Below are 20,999 nucleotides of genomic sequence, written 5' to 3'. Positions count from 1 at the left end.
CAAATACAAAAGCGAGCTTAAAAGAAAAGAAAATTCCACATTATAAAAGTAAACTACGTACATTAAGCTACACTAAATTTTTCAGCAGAAAATTCAAGATCTTGAAACGAAGAATTTCCAGTTTTATTCATTTTCTCTACGTTTTGAAAATTTGACAATAGAAAAACTGAAGTTGGAATCTCGTTTCTGAATATCTAAATTAGCTAACAAAAATAATTTTTTACGATCAGTTTCTAGAAATTGTAACTTCTCGAAAGTTTCAATATGTTTTTAATATTCAAAAAAGGACGCCCATAAACTGAAATTTTATTTTAATGAATTTAGGATCAAAATTCTGAGTTTTAATGCCAAAACTATACTTAGAAAAGTTCAATATAGAATTCTTGCTTTTTTGGGAAAAAATAATGTTATTATAAACAAAGTAGTCTTTTCTATTTTTAATTTTCGTTTTAGTTGCATTTCGTGCTAAACCCGTTTCTTCGAAATTTTGAAATCTTCAAGTTTTTGAAGCTGCAATTCTTTTTTTTGAGCAAATGTTAAATGTGGATTTCAAATTTTTTTTGAGTGTGATTTTTAAATGTTTATTTTTTATTTTTATTTAAGTTTTTCATTGTTTTTTCTTGTAATTCTTTTAATTTCTCCTTTTTAGTAGTTTTTAATATCAAATAAGTACTGACTTTACATTTTCCGAAAATGTACAAAATTTTTCCAATTTTTAAGTTTTTAAAATTCCGAATTTGTACTTTTTTCTATTTTTAATGTTCGTTTTATTTGCATTTAGTGCTAAACCCGTTTCTTCTAAATTTTCAAATCTTCAAGTTTTTGAAGCTGCAATTCTTTGAGTGTGAGTCCCAATTTTTTTTCTTCAGTCTAATTTTTGTTTCCTTTAAATTTTTGTAATTCTCCTTATTTTCTTTTTGTTATAATTTGTTTTTTTTCGAGAATTCTAATAATTTTTTACAATTTTTCCATCTTCTCAAGTTTTTGAAATTGTACTTTTTTCTACTTTTATTTCCCGTTTTAGTTGCATTCAGTGCTAAACTCGTTTCTTCGAAATTTTGAAATCTTCAAGTTCTTATATTATTTAATCTTTTTTGTAACTCTCTTAATTACTTTTTTTTTTCTAGTTTCTAATTTTAAGTACTAATTTTCCCTTTTTCAACAATTTGTTTTTATCATCGATATCTCTTAATATTTGTAGAGATGACAATAAAACTTCACAAAACTTGATAAAAATCCAATAACAAAAAATTTTTCGCAATTAGGTTTTGTGGTAGTATTAAAAATGGCAACTAAAATGCGATTCTGCCAATTTTATCCAATTTCGAGCTCTGTGATGATGAATGATGGTTTTTAACCCACTCGAATCGAACCTAAACCCGTTAATTGTGTTATTTTAAAAGGCGGCAGGTAATTACAAATCCCATTTTCATTCAGAGCAGACATTTCTATTACGCCGTTATAAATAAACATGTTATAAATCTCTCACTGTGTTGGAATTGTTATAGAAGCGGTTAGAGATTTTTCCACTGATGTAGTCTCGTAAAATTAAGATTGTTATCTTCAAAGTTAATTTTCTCTGAATATCAAGTTACACCAAATCGTGTAAAACGAATGTTTACACCCACAAATACCACCCAAATTCCGATTTGATACTTCCAGAAGCAATAATTGACTTTTTGCTTAACAACTTGAAGATGATTCACCAAATTGGGCGGCTTCAAGTCATAATTAGCGGTTGGGGCAATTTTCTAACGGTGTTTGTTTTTTTTTAAGATATTGCAACTGCTAATCTATATTTATATTATATTTTTCCAACATTTTGTCTTGAAATTTTGAAAATAATAAAAACCCTATTGTAAATTTTGTAAATTTTCATCACTATTTTGATATAAATCAAAACTGGAAGGCTACTATGTTATAATTTTGCGAAAAAACACCAGTTTTTATCTTCAAATTAGATAATTTTGAGTTCCTTAGTCAGATTTTAAGTTTTGAACTCCAATTCTTTGATTTTTTTGCCTCAAATGTATGTATCTTAAAATACGTTTTCTTTAGAATCTTAGTGTAGAAAATAACAAAATAAAAATTTAAAGTGATTTGTCTGTTCTTTATTTAGTTCAATACTTTTAATTTTTCAAAAATTTGCTATTTCCAAAAACATTTTAATATTTCAGACAAACACCAGTTCTAGAAAAAAAACGTGATAATTGAAATAAAATTGGACACAAATGTTGCCAGTGGCTAAAAAATTTAGAAAAATGTTATTTACTACAAAGTGTGTTAAAATTAATGTTTTTTATTTTCACATTGCAAATAAATTTCTGAACAAGATAATTGCATGAAAACATTAAATTACAAATTACAAACTTTTGTAAATTTTTTTTGTGGCTAAAGCAACACATGATGAATTTTGTTCTAAGATTTACGAGTATTTCGATTAATTATAATCTTTTGAAATAAGTTCGTTTCTGACTGAGAGTGAAAAACAAGTTAACTTTTTCGAAATTGTCTAAAATAACCTAATTCAGGCCTAATACCGCATTTTTCAGTTTTCTTTAAAAGAGTTTTTTGTCCCAAAATCATGTTTCTGAAAATACGTTTCTCTTTAGATGATTTGTGACTTCATTTGTAGAAAATAGAAAAAATTGAATACAAAATTTTGAATGTTACAGTAGTTATTTGCCCGTCCTTTAACTCAGTACTTTGAGAAGTTAAGTTTTTTGATTTTTTGAAAAAATAAATGAAATTTTTCAATCTTCAAAAACATTTTTATATTTCAGTTTGAAGAAAAAACACAAATTTCTTGTTTCAGTTAATTAATTAGCTATAAACTTAAAATTTACTTGTAGGAAGGGGCCGCAGCACGAAACAATTGGTAAAAATCGGTTCAAGTTTTTTGTCCCAAAATTATGTTTCTCAAAATACGTTTCTTTGCAGAAGATTTGTGACTTCATTTGTAGAAAATTTAAAAAAATTAATGCCAAATTTTGAATTTCACAGTAGTTATTTGTCTGTTCGTAAACTCAATAGCTTAAGAAGTTAAATTTTTTGAATTCTTGAAAACATTTTAATATAGTTGATAAACCGGCATTATTTGTATTTGTTAAGCTTCCTTAATTGTGTGCAAAGAGTGTGCCGCCGCCGTTATTATTAATTTGTGTGTAAAGTACAAATTGCACTATGATATAGATAAGTGTTATCCTGAAGCTTTGGAATTAATTGAAATCGTGTCGAGGCATCGCCAGTGACTTATTTCCCCGGTGTTAATTAGCTGAGTCAGAATCGCAGTAGGTGTTGGAATTCAAGCATTATCATTGAGGTACATACTATATTGTACGGCACATGGCAAATAGCTGTAATTATCATGCGATATAACTTTACGCACAAATCATGAATGTGTTTAACATAAATCATTTTATCGTCTGTCTTTGAGCATAATAATGACGATTGCCATCAACCTTGATAATAATAAGTGTGTTGTGGGCGGGATTGCGTGACAAAAGTAATTTCTAAAACAGTACACTTAATAATATTGCTAGTTTGCTTTATTGTTAACTTAACAAGAGACAGGTGTCAACTACTGTGCCAGAATTAGATGATTTATTGACTCGTTTACATGCACACAAAATAACAACTATTTGGGTAAAGGCGGGAGAGGTGGCCCAGTGGGAAACTTAAAACCCTACAACTGTTTTTTTGCAAAATGTGAACCATCTCTCCCGGACTTATCCCAGAAATCTCATCTTTCACAAAATTTGTTTTTTTTTTTTTTTAATTAAAAGTTGTCATAAGTATTTGAAATGGCAATAAACCGGGTGCCAAAATCTCGACAAAAATCCAAAAAATTGATCCATTTAAAAAAGAAAATCTTATTGCGTCAAGTTAAAAAATTACGAATTTTTTGAGTTTTTGAAGGTGAGCAGTAGTAAGTAAAATCGTAAAAATAGTCAATTTACTAAAAYTCGTAAAAACGGTTGAAATATGGTTTTCTAGACGTAAAATTACTCGTTGAACACGATGCAACTAGTTAAAATACTCTACGATGCAGTTTTTGAGATATTGAGTAATAAAGTTAAGAATAAGGCTAAAGGTATAAGCACTATATCCTATTTTGACCAAAAATCAACATTTTTTTATTCTTATGAAAAACTAGTACTATATGTAAAATTAACCGGAGAATACGCCTGAATAAACTGTTTTGACCTAGGACTCATAGTTTTTAAGATATGATTTTTTTTTGAAAAATCTAAAAATGCCTTTGTACCCAGAACCATAACCCGGAGCGACTTCCGGTTTGCGCCAGTAAATAGATAATTTTAGGCTAATTTTAATGGTTTTTAACCGTTTGCTCTAAGTTCTATAGTTTCGTAGAAAAACGCGTTTAAAGTTTCACAATTTTTACAATTTTCACTTTTTGAACGGCGATTATGGCCAAATTATTCGATTTAGAGCAATCAGTCCAACTCCATCGTAATCAGCGTAACAAAATCTATCGACTAAGGCCAAAGCCAAGTTGATATCTCGCAAAAAAAATTTGAATTTTTAAACGCCGATTACGGCGAAACTAAAGGAGATAGCCCAATGTGGTTGGTAAATTCGTAATTAGCSCGTCAAAATCTATCGGATAAGATAGGTTTAAATCGAATCTGAGACATGTTCAAAAACACTAGATTTTAAGGGGGTGTTAACAAATTTTTAGTTTTTTTTGTTTTGTAAATTGCGGCAAAACTGTGAATCAATAATATAATACTTTGACCTAAACCTATGTAAAATGTTCCGGGGAATCGATTGGCGTCAATTAAACTGCAAAATTCGTAGTAGTTTTGAAGTTATAGTCGGATTTAAATTTTAGATATTTTTGACTTTATCACAAATTTTCTCGATAACTATTCATCCTAGAGTACTGAACTTTTTAATATATCATAGAAAATTCAATTTTCTATCCAACAGTACCAAATATAAGAGGTTATCTCCAATAAGTCCGGAGTTATTGGCATTAGACCGCTCCGGGTGCCAAAAATCGACCAAAATTTCGACAAAAATCAAAAAAATTTTTAATTTTAAAATTGATCCATTTAACGTTTTTTATATTTCTAAAGGTCTTAAAGACTCAAATAAGTGCATAAAATGTTATTGGGTCAAGTTTAAAAAATTTTGAATTTTTTGAYTTTTTGAAGGTGAGCGGTAGTAAAATCGTGAAAATAGTCAATTTACCTTAAGTCGTAAAAACGCTTAAAATATAGTTTTCTAGACGTAAAATTACGCGCTGAACACAATGCAACAAGTTAAAATACTCTACGATGCATAGTTTTTGAGATATTGAGTAATAAAGTTAAGAATAAGGCTAGAAGCATAAGCACCTTCTCCACGTGTTTAGCACGTGATTTTACGTCTAGAAAATGTGGAAAAAAAGTAGAAAAAAATATGATTTCAGAAGCAAAAGTTAAATCTTGAATTTTTCTATTGAAGGGAATATTTCTGAATTTTTTCAACGCCCACCTTTCTCATTTCAAAGTCAAGTTTCAGTAAAAATAATCTCTCATTTAATTATGGAACGAAATGTAAATTGTAATAACGCTTAACCGCCGCGTCTTGAATAAAATCCGCTCGAATTGGTTCTTAGAACGGAGAAAATAATGCGTAGGCTGGTGCACTCGCACGCCCCATTCATTACAAAGATGAATTCAAGAAAAAAGAAAAAGAAATTTCTTGATGATGAATCGATTTGCAAAGTGCGTTTTCGCAAATTCGGTTCATTTCGTGTTGACCGAGATTTCGAAAATTGCGAAAAGAAAAAACCTCTCGCGTGTTGGTCCCGAGATGAAAATCGTTTATTTGTTGTTTCGAATTTAAAAGATGAAGAACGCATCGTGCAAGTATACATTACAGTACACCGCCTCCTATTAAAGTGTAATTATAGTAAACATCGCTATTGGTAGTCCAAGCACCTGCAACAGAAGCTACCAGTTTGTGTCGTGTTCGACTACAATTTCAGAAAAACAACTGCCTACCACATCACCTTTTTTTTCAGTTTTTTCGTACACTCGCACTCAACAATTTGTCTCTGTTTTTGAAAGAGTTTAATGAACGCATTGATCACCTAGAGACTTAATTGCCTCTACCACTTGCAATTATTCTTCATTAAATTTTCAGTCGACGAGCATTAATGAACGGTACCAAAAATTCGGTAATTGCGGGTGCTAAATGCCGGCTTGCGTGTGCTCCAAGAACCGTTTTAGAACCTAACAATGTAATTGAACAACTGAGCAGAAATGCCATCAACGGTGGCTGAGAATTTTTTCCATTTTTCAGGATTTCAAAATTGTAATTTTATAGCCTGATTGTGTAGAAGAAAGAAAACATTAAATTTCTCGACGTTTCGATACTTTAAGTATATCTTCTTCAGACGAAGAATTCTCGTTGTTCTCGTTTACAATTTTTTTTTTTAATTTGTAAATTGCGAAAAAACTATACCTTAATGATATAATGTTTTGACGTAAACCTATGTAAAATGTTCCGGGAAATCGATTGGCGTCAAGAAAACTACAGAATTCGTAATAGTTTTGAAGTTATAAGCGGATTTATATTTTTGATATATTTTACTTTATCAGAAATTTTCTCGAACTTGCTTTGAAATGTCATTATTATTAAATATTATTTAGATAAATTTAGAGCGTTTTACCGAAAAAATACATGTAATTTATAAAATCATATCGAAACAAAGAGAAAATTACAAACTTAGGGAAATTTTGGTTTATTTTTCGAATTTATAGTATTTTATACCAAAAGAACTAAATAAGTTCGCAAGTTTTTAAAATTACAAAATTAAGTTTAAAAAAAAATCATAATTAAATAATCACCGAAACAAACAGAAAATTACAAAATTAGGGTACTTTCGGTTTATTTTTTGAATTTTGACTATTTTATACTAAAAAAAACTAACTAAATTGGCGTGTTTTTGAAATTACAAAACTAAGTTTTAAAAAATCATAATTAAAAAAATCTAACCGAAACAAAGAGAAAATTACAAAATTAGGGTAATTTTGGTTTATTTTTCGAATTTAGAGCATTTTATACCACAAAAACTAACTAACAAAAATTTAGAAGTGTTTTTAACAATAAATTCAAACAATTTTGCCCAAATAAATGAGAAAATTTGAAAATTAGATTTAGAAATGTGTCATTTTTCTTGTTTTAGTAATTTAGAGCGTTTTTAGCCACAAAAGCTAAAAAAATTTGGAAGATTTTTTCCCCAGCAGAGTAGAAAATTACAAAATCAGATCTGGAAATGCATTATTTTTGCCCGTTTTTCACCGAAAAATATAAGTGTTATTTTTTGCTATTAGTTGGAATTGGTCGAGGAGAAAGTAAAAATGGGTGCAAGATTTTTTAGTTAATTTCGTYATTACAATCGACGTTAGATAAGATCGCTTTATCACAATGTAATTGAACAACTGAGCAGAAATGCCATCAACGGTGGCTGAGAATTTTTTCCATTTTTCAGGATTTCAAAATTGTAATTTTACAGCCTGATTGCGTAGAAGATGGTTTATAGGACACAGGGAAATAAAACATTAAATTTGTCGCTACGTTTCGATACTTTAATTATATCTTCTTCAGACGAAGAATTCTCGTTGTTCTCGTTGCCACATTTTTCCGTTTTTTTAATTTGTAAATTGCGAAAAAACTATACCTTAATGATATAGTGTTTTGACGTTAACCTATGTAAAATGTTCCGGGAAATCGATTGGCGTCAAGAAAACTTGATATTTTTGACTTTATCAGAAATTTTCTCGATAACTATTTATCGCAGAGCACTGAACTTTTTAGTATATGAGAGAAAATTCAATTTAATTAGCGCGTCAAAATCTGTTGGATAAGATAGGTTTAAATTGAATCTGAGACATGTTCAAAAACACTAGTTTTTAAGGGGGGGGTGTTGACAAATTTTTACTTTTTTTTATTTTATAAATTTCGGCAAAACTGTGTCTCAATGACATAATATTTTGACCTATACCTATGTAAAATGTTCCGGGGAATCGATTGGCGTCAAGAAAACTGCAAAATTCGTAGTGTTTTGAAGTTATAGTCGGATTTAAATTTTCGATATTTTTGACTTTATCAGAAATTTTCTCGATAACTATTCATCGTAGAGCACTGAACTTTTTAATATATGACAGCAAATTCAATTTTTTATCCAACAATACCCAATATAAGAGGTTAGCTCCAATAAGTCCGGAGTTATTGGCATTAGACCGCTCCAGGTGCCAAAAATCGACCAAAATCTCGACAAAAATTAAAAAAAAATTATCTTTAAAATTGTTCTATTTTACGTTTTTTACATTTCTAGAGGTCCTAAAGACTCAAATAAGTGCATAAAAGGTTATTGAGTCAAGTTTGAAAAATTACGATTTTTTTGATTTTTTGAAGGTAAGCTGCAGTAAAATTGTAAAAATAGACAATTATTTACTTTAAATACATATTTTTTCTGTTTCCAAATTTTCATTTCCTTTTTGACTTTCAATCACACAATTTTTTTGCAGTTTTCATAATTATTATTCCAAGTTTCGTCGTTTTATTATTTTTTTCTTGTTATTTTTAATTTTCAAACACTTATCTTTTTATGATTATCTTGATCAATGATTGTGACAAGATCGGAAATGCTGCCATTATGTCACCGCTTCTTCGCATCCTGAAAATAAGTGCAGGAATTCCGATCCCGTTACCTCCAACATTTTCCAAATTAAAACCTATTAAGAGAGGTAACGGAAACCGGGAGAAACCGAACGAATTAATATGAGAGAATCATCGTGTAAAAATCCTAAATTATCCATTATTTTAAGCTGCCGTTGTTCGGTGTTAACAATAATTTCACACTTGATCGCTTCCACTTACCAACTTTCAAATTGTGTGATGCGAAGACCGGAGGCATCACGTCTGCGGTCTATCCCATTTCAAAAGATCGGACCTTTTATTGGGTCAAAATTTGCTTCAAGCAGAGAAACTTGACCTTTGCGATTTTAAGGGGGGCCACATGGGCCATTAGATTTAGTACAGTTAGAATCACTTCAAATTATTACCTTTATGATTTTCGTTGTTCGAAATCGGGCGTAGGTATTTATGTAATTATCGAAACCGCTGTCCGGGCGGTTTATGAATTATTTAAGAAGCAATTTGCGGACGCCGAAGACGAGGATAACTCAACTTGAATTATTGGGATAATAAGAAACGGGGATTCAACACCGCGACCACTTGCCATATGGGGAGACATGACCGGAATTAACAATTTTGCAAACAATAACGCACTCTAATCGAGCATTATGAACAATTGGGAACATTTGCAACACACCATAACAGCTGTTATGGAAAAACTAATGGAATATCACACCGTAACAGGTCATTTTATACACTACCATGCTCTTAAGAAAAGATATTTTTACTAGTAGAACTTTTTTCTACCAAAATTGGAATCACCGACAAATTCGATGAAACACCCTGTATACAACTGTCTTTCACAACACTGTATAATACAACGGTACATTCGTAAATTTTTATTATTATTATTATTATTATTATTATTATTATTATTATTATTATTATTATTATTATTATTATTATTATTATTATTGTTATTATTATGTAAGATAAAAAAAACTAAATTACCACAGTAACCATTTTTAGAAAAAGTTGTACTACTTCTACTCGTATCTTAGAAATAAACAACAACATTATTAATATTTTTACTAGTTGTAGTTTTAAGAGCATTTTTTTTGTCAAAAATGTGGTCACCGACAAATTCCATGAAACTCCTTGTATACAACTGCCTTTTGCAACCCTGAATGTTAACGCCATTGGTGCAGTTTTTTTGCCTTTTTTGTTTCTTTTCTGTGGTTTATTTCTTTTTTTTATCATTCACGGTCTTCAAATTTCCAAAAAACCTTAAATTTTTGTTCTCTATTTTTATTTTTTTTTTCTCTTTGTCAACACTTCAATTTCTGTTTTTCAATTTGTGATTTCCTGTAATTTTTGTTTTGAAATAATTAACGTTTTTTTGTTCCCGAAATTCTCGTTGATTTTGACTTAAATTAATCTCAATGATCTTTTTATTTTTATTTACATATTTGGAAAATTTAGATTTTTTCATTTCTCGATCTTGAAATTTGAGATTGTTTCAGAGTTGCTTAATTAAAATCTGAAAACATTTGAAGAAAATAACAGAAGAATATTTAGTTGGTTGAAGAGTTTTTTTCTAAGGTTAAAAATTGCAATTTTGAGATGTATTATTACTTTATTTTTTCGCAAGAATTTGAATGATTTGAAAAAGCTGAGTTTTTCTAATTTCTTGAATTTTTCAAACATTTTTTAAGATAAAAAATCACCAATTGACCGACCATTATATCGAGTAAGATAGAAAAAACTTAACTAAATAATAATACCACAGTAACTATTTCTAGAATAAAGATGTACTTTATGTCTTTTTTTGTGTTTCTTTTTCTGTTTTCATTTCAAATAGTTTCTCAAGACTTCAATTTCTATTTTTCAATTTCTGATTTTCTGTAATTTTTGCAAATTTTAGTTTCCAAATGAAATAATTAACAATTTTTTTCTTTTTGTTCTGAAAATTCTCGTTGGTTCTCTCAATGATTTTTTTATTTTTATTTACATATTTAGAAAATTTAGTTTTTTTCATTTCTTGATTTTAAAATTTTAGATTGTTACAGAGTTTCTTAATTAAAATCTGGAAACATTTGAGGAGAAAATAACAAAGGAATGTTTAGTTGGTTGAAGAGTTTTCTCTAATGTTAAAAATTGCAATTTTGAGATGTAAAAAGCTCTCTATTTATATTATTACTTTACTTTATATCAAAAAGTTGAGTTCTTCTAATTTTTGAATTTTTCAAGCTTTTTTTACCAAAAATGTAGTCACGGACAAATTCGTTGAAACACCCTGTATACAACTGACTTTTACAACAACGTTTCCTCTTATAGATAGATTCATAAGTTTTTTGAAATGTTTTATTTTAGTTGCTGATTTTTTATTTGTAAACGGTCGTGAATTATTTAAAAATAGTAAAGTGTAATTATGTGCCATTGATGTTTTTAACAAATTGCGTGTGTCGGCTTGCCGCCGCGAGCAGTAGCGAGACCTTCTATTGACGCATCGTGTCTAAAATACAAGACTCAAAGAAGAAAAAAAAGTTTTGTGGTATATTAATTTTTTCAATAATAAGATAAAAAAAACTAAATTACCACAGTAACCATTTTTAGAATAAAGTTGTGCTACTTCACTTGTATCTTAGGAATAAACAACAATATTATTAATATTTTTACTAGTTGTAGTTTTAAGAGCTTTTTTCTGTCAAAAATGTAGTCACCAACAAATTCGATCAAACTCCTTGTACAACACTGAATGTTAACACCATTTTTATTTTTTTACTTTCTCAATACTTCAATTTTTTCTGATTTCTTGTTGTTTTTGCAACTTTTAGTTTTGAAATTAAATAATTAACGATTTTTTCTTTTCGTTCTCAAAATTTTCGTTGGTTTTGACTTGAATTAATGACCTTTTTTATTTATTTGAATTTTTTTTTTGAAAATTTTAATTTTTTTATTTCTCGGCTTTGAAATTTGAGATTGTTTCATTAAAATCTGAAAACATTTAAGGAGAAAATAATAGAATATTTAGTTGGTTGAAAAGTTTTATTGTAATGTTTAAAATTGCGATTTTTAGATGTAAAAAGCTCTTTATTTTTATTGTTACTTTATTTTTCCTTAAGATTTCAAGAAATTGAATTTTTTTTTTCTAATTTCATAAATTTTTCAAAGTTGATACAACAAATTAATTTTTGACCTTCCATAATTTATTTCCCGAGCACGGGATGTAATAACAAATTTCCCGACCTCCAAGAGAGTACGAATCATGATTGAGAATAAAATTTTCTTGTGAATTGAAAAAATTTTTTTTTGTCAAGATGCTGGTATGTGATAGTGGTGTAATAAAACGGTTTTATTGGTCCCGCATTCTGAGTTTTATCACAAAATTTTTTGATTTATTTAATGGAACGGTAATTGAAGTTAAACTAGCACCTTGCATTAGCGTTTCTTTGTAGTTTGGAATAGTTTACATAAAGTGTAGTTGATTTGTGCTTATAGAGAAGTAGTTGGTCGTAAATAACTTTCGTCATGTAAATAAGTAAATGATATAAGATAAAAGTCAAAAGAAGAGTAAGAATGCATTCTATATAACGACTTCGACGAGAATGTATTCTACCTTACGTATGTATAAGTTAACTATTAAATATTCTACAAGAAGTAAGAATCGGTATTACCTCATCAAAATTCTTTAGTCGCTTGCAAAAAGCAGCTCGTTCTCTGTACGTTATCCTGCTGTTATTCAAACTGTTGGAGGTTGCTATTATGTAAAGATAAATGCTACTCGTTTATTGATGTCTTGAAAGAGCCGTTTTAAGTCACACGATTTTTTACTACTTTGACGAGAAATTTATTAAACGACGTTTGCACCAATTCCACACAAGCTAAATCATACATTTTTTTTTTCAAAGAGAGAAAGAGAGATTTTCATCGAGCTATTTCACACCGGATAGGCGAGTAATGAGCAATCGGAAATCGCCATATGCTCCAATTTGCATTAATTAATTCGTAACCTTTAAGTGTTTCCGATCGTTTACTCAAAACACACCTTTAGTTTTTCACTAATTGAAAAGCGATGAAAAGTTACACTTGGAATTAATTTTCTATAAAGTTTGTCAACAAATTTTTTGAGAGTTGAAATAATAAATGGTATTGACATTTTGCACTACCAACTGCACTATTTAAATTAATATTAAACACTATTTTTTCCTTATTTTTTTTTTCAATAATGGTAAAAATTTTGGTTAATTTAATTAACCAAAATGTAATTTTTTTAGAATATTGTTTTTTTTTTCACTTCATAATTATTGTCAAATTAAAAAAAAAATTACTTTTTTTTCAATTACCAATCGATTCCATCTACTTAAGAAGTTGTGTGTTTTTTTACTTTGTTTTCATGTTTAACGTAGTTAAAACTATTTTGTTTTTTTAAGTTACTGTCATAGATTTTGGCTTATTTAATCAAAAAAAAATTGAGTTTTTTAGAGAGCATTAATTTGATTTTTGATTATAAAAATAAACATGTAAGTATTTTTGGATTAATCAAATAATTTTGAGATTTATCAACGAAATTTTTGGATTTGCACGTTCCTCTTCAAAAATTGATAACTCCATTATTTTTATTTATTTCAAAATTTAAAAGGTTAGATCTCTTTTTTGGCGTATTTATAATTGTAAAAATAATTAACAAACCCCCAAAATTCAATGTAATTTTTTTTTTACTAAATGGGAGAAACTATTAAATTCTTCTCCATTTTGTAAAAAATAGAGCGCTTCTTATCTATAAAAATTTCGGAGTTATGAGAGTTTAAATTTTGCACTCTATTTATTTGTGTTAAAAAAATTATAGCTATTAGAAGAGGAAATAAGGAAGCTGTATCCTAAATTGTAACTCTGTTTAATGTTATTTGTGGCTTTTGTTGGCAAAATTTTTATACCTTTACTAAATAATTATAAAAAAACATCAGTATCATTAAATAGACATAAAAAATGTCAAATGTCAATTGTCAAACAGATAGAATTTTTTAAATATTTTTTTCATGTTCCTCGTATCTTACTTGGAATTTTTCTCTGTGGAGCGAGTTCTGACACAGCCTGTATTTGTTCAAAATTCTGCTCATATACTCGTATGTATTTTCATGTTTTTCTTAAAAAAAGATAAAGTGTTTTAAGTATGGGTTATTATCGTTTCTTGATTGAATTGTTAGATAAAAATTCCAGAAATATGGAATGTAATAAAATAATACATTATCAAATACTATTTTTCCTCTCAAGAGAATAAAGTGATGTTTTATTCTCTCATTTTTGAGTAATAATCTGGTACTTTATTCCCTCGGGAATAAAATAAATGAAATACCGATTTTACGTTTTACTTTGAATCTTTTGAGTGTATTTAAACGTAATCTAACTCCTTGATACAATTTTTACTCTTAAATTGAATGTACTGAATATTTTGACAAATTATTTCACATTATTTGACAAATTTTGATAAACCTCGATAATCCCTCTTAGGATTATAATTGTTGTTTATTCTCTTTATATGGTTGTCAAGTTTTTGTTTGAATAAGGAATTGGTAATATAGTATATTACAACCGAGTTGGGAAATATTACATTATCCCGAAGGCTCAGCTTACTTGGCACCATTGAGACTGTAATGAAATTCCCAGCAAAGTTTGTATCACATTGTATTAAAATTTAGTCGAAATCATATTTTGCTTAAATAATAAAAATCTCATTTTTTCTAAACATTAACGTATACAAAGGCACAATCCTACATAAATCACTTCCCAACCAAGGAATGTAATGACGTATTTCTCGTATGTCACTAGGAACTTGAATTAACGTTTTTTTTTAATTACTTCATTTATAGCAAAAACGTGATATCATATTCATATTATATACCATATTTTTTGTTGAAAAAAGGACGCGTTTTAAGTATGGATTATTATCGTTCTTGATTAAATGTTAGATATTTAAAAAGTAAACAAAGTGATAAAAACTCGCAAATATGGAATGTTATAAAATAATACACCATTAAATACCTTGACAATTATAACTGTTATATTTACACATTTTTGACAGTTACGGTATCCCATTTTTCAGGGCCGTAACCAGGATTTTATTTCGGGAGGGGGGGTTTTTTGTTGATCCATGAAAATGAAATGAAAGAAGGCGGATTAAAAAGCAAAAATCTCTAAGTACACGTTTTTATTTTAAATTGAAATAAGAGATCCTAATTAAACATAAAAAAATACAAATTAACTCACAAAAGTAACAAAAAATAAAACAATTTTTTAATACTTTTTATTGTTACAAATTTAAACAGGAGATAGGATATTCATTTTTAAAACAAAATTTTTTTATGTACATATATCGAAAAATGCTACGCATGGGGTGCATCTTTTCCATATTTCGGAAATCATTTTAGAAAAAAATTTCAAAGTTTGGTACAGATGATAACTTTTATACACCTAAACAAGTACAAAAATAATATATTGAAATTTTTAATTAGGGTTCCTAAACTAGATAGGATTAGAGTAAAAAATTTACTCTATTTTGCCTGTGGTTTTTTGCCACTTTCAGCAACAAAATTTCATAGTTATTCAAAAAAAGGTCTTTTATGTTTTTCCGATACAATTTACGGATTTTTAGTAAAAATCGGTTTAAAAATTTATGTTACAGACCATAAACAGCATAAAAATTAAAAATTAAATTTGTTTTACCGTTTAGGACGCCCCTGATTAAAAAATTTGTTATTTGGCATTCGTTTAGGTGTACATATAAAGGTACCAAATTTTATAATTTTATCTATTCTGAAACGTACCTTTTTTAGCATTTTAGCATTTTTCGAAATACTTTTGTCTTAAATTTAAATATTCTTAACACATGAAAAATTAATTCACAAAAATTTAAAATTGACTCACTAAAATAACAAAAAAACTAAATTTTTAACACCTAACACTATATAACAAAGTGCCCCCTTGGGTACGGCCCTGCCATTTTTATACAACACATCTTGTGATGAAAATAGTAACGCATAAACCAGTGTTGACAAATTGAAATAAGAATTAATTGATAGTCTTCAGTGTTATTAAAGCACTCAGTTTCGGTTCGTGCTTCAAGAATTTTTTACGATTTAGCACTGTAATAATTTTTAGTAGTTTTGAATTTAATTGCGTCTTCGATCATAAATACTCGGGTCACGTCCCTTGCCGCCGCCGCCGCCGCCGCCGCCGCCGGCACTAAATAACCTCGCTATCTGCACCAATTCGAAAAGTCTTGCAGTGGCACTGCAGTTCTGCGCCGGCTGCATCGCCATTGCCACCCCCGACGTCGCATTGCACCACGTGCTTCCGTCCAAGTAGCAATTCGTGCGTGTCTGCTGTTCCCATTCATATATCATAACGAGGTCAGGTGGCGGCACTACCAGTTTTTACCCCGCGGCGAGACAAGACTCAGTTTCGTTAACCTCAACTTTGTTCCAGGTAATGCAGAAGGATGACGATGGCAGAGACGGCCGTTGAGTCTTCCACCGATAAAGTCAACAACAACCATCCATTGGTCGTCAACCACAACCACCGCCAAGGTACCAAACAACGGAAACGGAAGAGACTCAGCCAAGTCCTGGATAAGCTAACAGGAGGACACAACGACAACATTCCTGATGATGACTCAATCGCCTCACCTCCCAACAACAACAACATCGAAGAACAAACCACCAAACACAGACAATTAACTCCTGATGTCTTCAAATTTGACGAAGATGTCTTCAGTCCTGCAAGCTCTAGTAACAAATCACCACACAGTTCGACCGAATCGCCTCGAATCAGTTTCAGTCCTTTGCGATTGAAAGAGGACGATGCTAGTTGTAGTCCTCCCCTCCCTTTTCAACGTACGTCATGTCCTTGCTATCAATGCGTCACTGGTGTTGGTCACACACCCTACGATCGGTATTTCCCCGCCCCTAGCCCCGCCTCCTCTGGCAATTTCGAACGCTACTTCCACTCCAAATACCTACCAGACATTTTCCGACGACGCAGTCACTCTGATTCGGACCTCCCACTTTGGAAAAACTGGCCACACCCTTTGACACTTCCCCAAGACTCGCCATTGGATCTTTCGGTGAAGAAACCACTCCCTTCGCCACTCCCTCTCTTCAGAGGTCCAGTGTCGGTTCCGGTGGTCAAAGGCGATGTTGCGTCCCCCACCACGAAGGAGTCAGTGGCGTCGCGGTACAATTTGGAGGTGTCCCCCGTCGTGGAGGAGATGCCTCCGGGGTCTGACGTGGCATATGTATGCCCCGTTTGTGGGCAAATGTTTAGTCTACATGACCGATTGGCCAAACACATGGCTTCGAGGCATAAAAGTCGGCAAAATACCGGCGAGAGCACAGCCAAGGCATATTTATGTGATGTCTGTAAACGGTCGTTTGCTAGGAGTGATATGCTCACGAGGCATATGAGACTACACACGGGAGTGAAGCCGTATACATGCCGTGTTTGTGGGCAGGTTTTCTCCCGTTCGGATCATTTGTCGACGCATCAGAGGACGCACACGGGGGAGAAGCCCTACAAGTGCCCCCAATGCCCCTATGCGGCATGTCGCAGAGACATGATCACGAGACATATGAGGACGCATGCGAGGTACGAACCGGATTTGGTGACGCCTGTCAAGACTGAAAATCACTAGGATTTTGGGGAATTTTGTGGTGGAAATTCTAGTCGAGGTGTCAATATTACAGTGTTTGTGTGGTCACTAAAGATCTCATTTCATTCCATTGTGCGTCAATTGACATGCCAGTTTAGACGAAACAGCGATATTTTACATTTTGTGCCAAATAATAAATGGCCAGTGGCGGAACTCGAGCCAGATATTATGTCACTTGTTTTTCTACACGAGGTGGGAGTGGAACCAGGGGCGTGCAAATTTTGACAAAGTAAAAAAACTAAAAACATTTTTGAAATATTTAAATTTCAGCTCACTATGGCTTGTGACTTTAAGTTGGCAACATTGAATAATCTTTTTACTTTCAAAATTTTTAGTCAAAAGTAATTTTTTTAGCACAAACTTTGACAAATACATTAAAAATGTTGTTTTTTTAGTTTTTCTAGTTCAAGAATAACAGTTTGAGTTGGCAATGCTGATTTATTTTTAAATGGCACAACTGATGTATCTTCCGGTTGTTTGATATTGACAAAAATTATACAAAAACATAACCATTTTTTATTTTGTTGCCAACTCAGTCATTTTTAAACACTCTGTATATTGGTTTCTCGTTATGTACAGTCAACATTAAAAAAAACGGTTACTGTCCGTTTTTTAACAAAAAAAACACAAGATTAAAAAAAATGTTATATAAATTTGTTGACATGTTAAAAAAACAAGTTTGCACAACGGTCAAATACAGGGTGGTTAGGAAAAACTGTTTTAAGTTGGCAATGCTAAATTTTATTTTTAAATGGGACAATTGGAATAAATCCGGTTGATTGACATTGACAGGATAGAACAATAATAGAATCTACAATCTTGTTACGTCAAATATCTGTCAATCAAAATGTTGCCAATTCAAACAGTCATTATCGAACACTCTATATATTGGTTTTTAACAATGTAACATTTAAAACACTCACTCTTCAAGAATTTTTCTCTATTTGCTAAAGTTTTGTTTTTTTTTTGATAAAAAGTAAAAAAAAGGTTTAATAAACAACAAAGACGCTTTTATACTCGACGATATTTTATAATAAAGGGTTGTCTAAATTTCTATACCCTTTTTTGAATTTATTTAAATGTAAATATCAAAAATTATGTGTTTTTAGTCAAATTATTCGAAATTCAGTAATTTGCAAGTCTGACCATTTTTTTCATTTTAAAGGAGAACAAAAATCACAGAATGGTCAACATTTCAACAAAAGGCTTGAAATTTTTTGTTTTTGAAAGAAAATCAAGAAAAAACATTTAAAAAACTGTCAATGTTCAAGAATTTTTCTCTATTGATAAAAGAAAGGTTTAAAAAATGACAAAAAAGATTTTTCTTAATAAAGGGTTGTCTAAATTTCTGTATCCTTTTTTTGAATTTATTTAAATGTGAATATCAAAAATGATGTGTTTTTAGTCAAATTAGTGATTTGCAAGTCTGAGTTTTTTTTTTATTTTAAAGGAGAACAAAAATCACAGAATAGTCAACATTTTTGATTTGTTTATTCTTGCCAAAAGCCTTGAATAGTTCTTTGTTTTTGAGTAGTTTTTTTGTGATAAAAATCGCATTTTCGCTGTCTTTGGTTCCACTAACCCTAGTTCTAAATTGTGATCAGAGTTGTATTGGCCATTTTCTACTTAGGTTACAATGGACACTTTTTGATTATCCGGTCACAGGTTAGTGATTTTTACATTTTTACGAATAATCTCCCAGTGCCTGTTGTATTTATAAATTGTAAGAGAAAAAAAATTGCAAGACTAACTCATGTAAACTTTTCAACTTTTCGTATTCATAAACGTACTTACACTGAAAAAGTCTATAATAAAATTCGAGCACTTTATGTTTTGTGTAACTACCTCATAATTTATAAAAAAAAACGAGAAAAATGTTTTGAAACGGGTCTTTTGTGTAAAAGTGGCAACATTGGTTGAGGTTATGTTTTAGCCAAGTCGCAAACTTCTCCATAAAGAACCCTAAAAGTTTTTGAAGCCGCGATGGGCTGCGCTACCCATGGGGTCCCATTTTAATATTTTCAAGGGTCTTAAACATATCAACATAGATAGATAGAATCTTGATCCATCCATTAGTGCCGATTTTTCCCAAAAGGGTGTGCTGTCTAAAAATCGATTAGTATTTTAGATAATAGACTTTGATCAGTTAAGACTCGAAATGAAGGCTGTAAAATGTAAATTGCGAGTGCTTGTAGATTTACTTACTTGATTAGTTAAGCTTGTGTCCTGTAAATGTTGAATTTCCTTGCCTAAAGACGAAATGATTGTTATGTTTTGAACAAAAATGCTTTAATATTATTTTAATGATACGTAATGTTTAGATTTTGACGAGAATACGAATACTGTGATATTTGTACATTTCGTTATTACTACTTTAATTTTAACGAGAGTAATAATAACTTGATTAGTTATATATTTTTGATATCGAATTTTAAAATGATGAGAAAATGTCTCATTCTCGAAAAAAATGTATGAATTTTAGCAGTTTCGTGCCACTAAAATTATTATTCAATTTGTTACCTGTTTTTTTTTCTATACTCTATGTATAAAATTTTTACATTTGTGCCACACCTTTGTTTATATGTTAATGTTAAACGTATGTTTAATTATTTTTACTATTGTACGTAAGTTTATTAGATAAGTATTCACATTGTTAATCTTAAACCAGTCGGTTTCAAACTCTCTTTTTATTTATCTATATTTATTATTTTCTTTTTTTTCTCTTTTCAGAAAAGTGTTTTATGTTATTGCGTGTACAAAGACATGGCTACTTAATTATTTAATTTGTTATTTTTTTATCTACCTATTTAAGTTTGAACGATTCTGTGAATCGCACTTTTTGAACGTCTCTTCTGTTATTAGTCAAAGAAGAAATAAATCTCATTCTCAAAACACAACTCATTTATTGCAAACCCGATCCCCTCAAAACTTGAATTTATTATTGACCAAATATTCGTTAATATTGTAATCAAACTTGCAGGTGCAAGGCACACTTAATTCGGTGACCCTTCATAATTACGCTATACAGCGTGGAATTGAAAAAAATGCACATTGTATTTTGATGAAGATCAGTGGCGTAGCAATTTGAGAATACCCTTTTTCTGTTTATAAAACCAAACAATAATGGTAAAAACGCCTAAAAGCTATCACAATATATAGAGTGTCTCAGAAAACTGAGTTTGAGAAAAATCGAATTACTTGAGTTTTTAAAAAAATCGCAATATTCTTGATAGTTTTTTGTCTTTACCAGCGATTTTCTCAATAACTATTTATCACACAACTACGATTTTTTTTCTCAAAGATAGGAAATTTTGAGTGTTACAGCACGTTTTTGCAAAAAAATTTCATTTTACAAGCTAAAAAATTACAAAATAAAATCGCAATTGTAGCTTGTTTCGCTCGACTTACTTTGTTTTTTCATTTATTTTGCAAATCCAAACACGTATAAAAATTAATAAAAAATGATATTGTTGTCATTTTGTTTCTCTTACTCGATTTTTTTGAGCAAAATTAAGACAAAAATAAGGCAAAAAGCACAAAAATTGTTACACGTTTTTGTACTAAAATTTTAGGTTTTACGCAAGATATTTAAAAAAAAAAGCAAAAAATCACTAACTTAAGAGGCAAATGATGCTAT

General features: G+C 30.1%; 1 protein-coding gene across 1 annotated transcript in view; it reads left to right on the top strand.

Moving 5' to 3' along the window:
- The window catches only part of LOC123014401 (zinc finger protein 768-like), a 66,632-nt gene extending 46,378 nt beyond the window's left edge, over nucleotides 1–20,254 (top strand). Inside the window, exon 3 of the mRNA XM_044413493.1 lies at nucleotides 16,141–20,254. Coding sequence (XP_044269428.1) covers nucleotides 16,154–17,344 — 1,191 coding nt within the window. The 5' untranslated portion in view covers nucleotides 16,141–16,153 and the 3' untranslated portion in view covers nucleotides 17,345–20,254. The remainder of the gene's footprint in view (nucleotides 1–16,140) is intronic.
- Nucleotides 20,255–20,999: the final 745 nt, after the last annotated feature.

Source organism: Tribolium madens, unplaced genomic scaffold, assembly GCF_015345945.1.
Source record: "Tribolium madens isolate multiple individuals breed KSU strain unplaced genomic scaffold, Tmad_KSU_1.1 Scaffold_97;HRSCAF=244;Tcas5.2_LG3a, whole genome shotgun sequence".
Taxonomy (NCBI): Eukaryota; Metazoa; Arthropoda; class Insecta; order Coleoptera; family Tenebrionidae; genus Tribolium; species Tribolium madens.
This window is presented reverse-complemented; position numbering and strand designations above follow the sequence as displayed.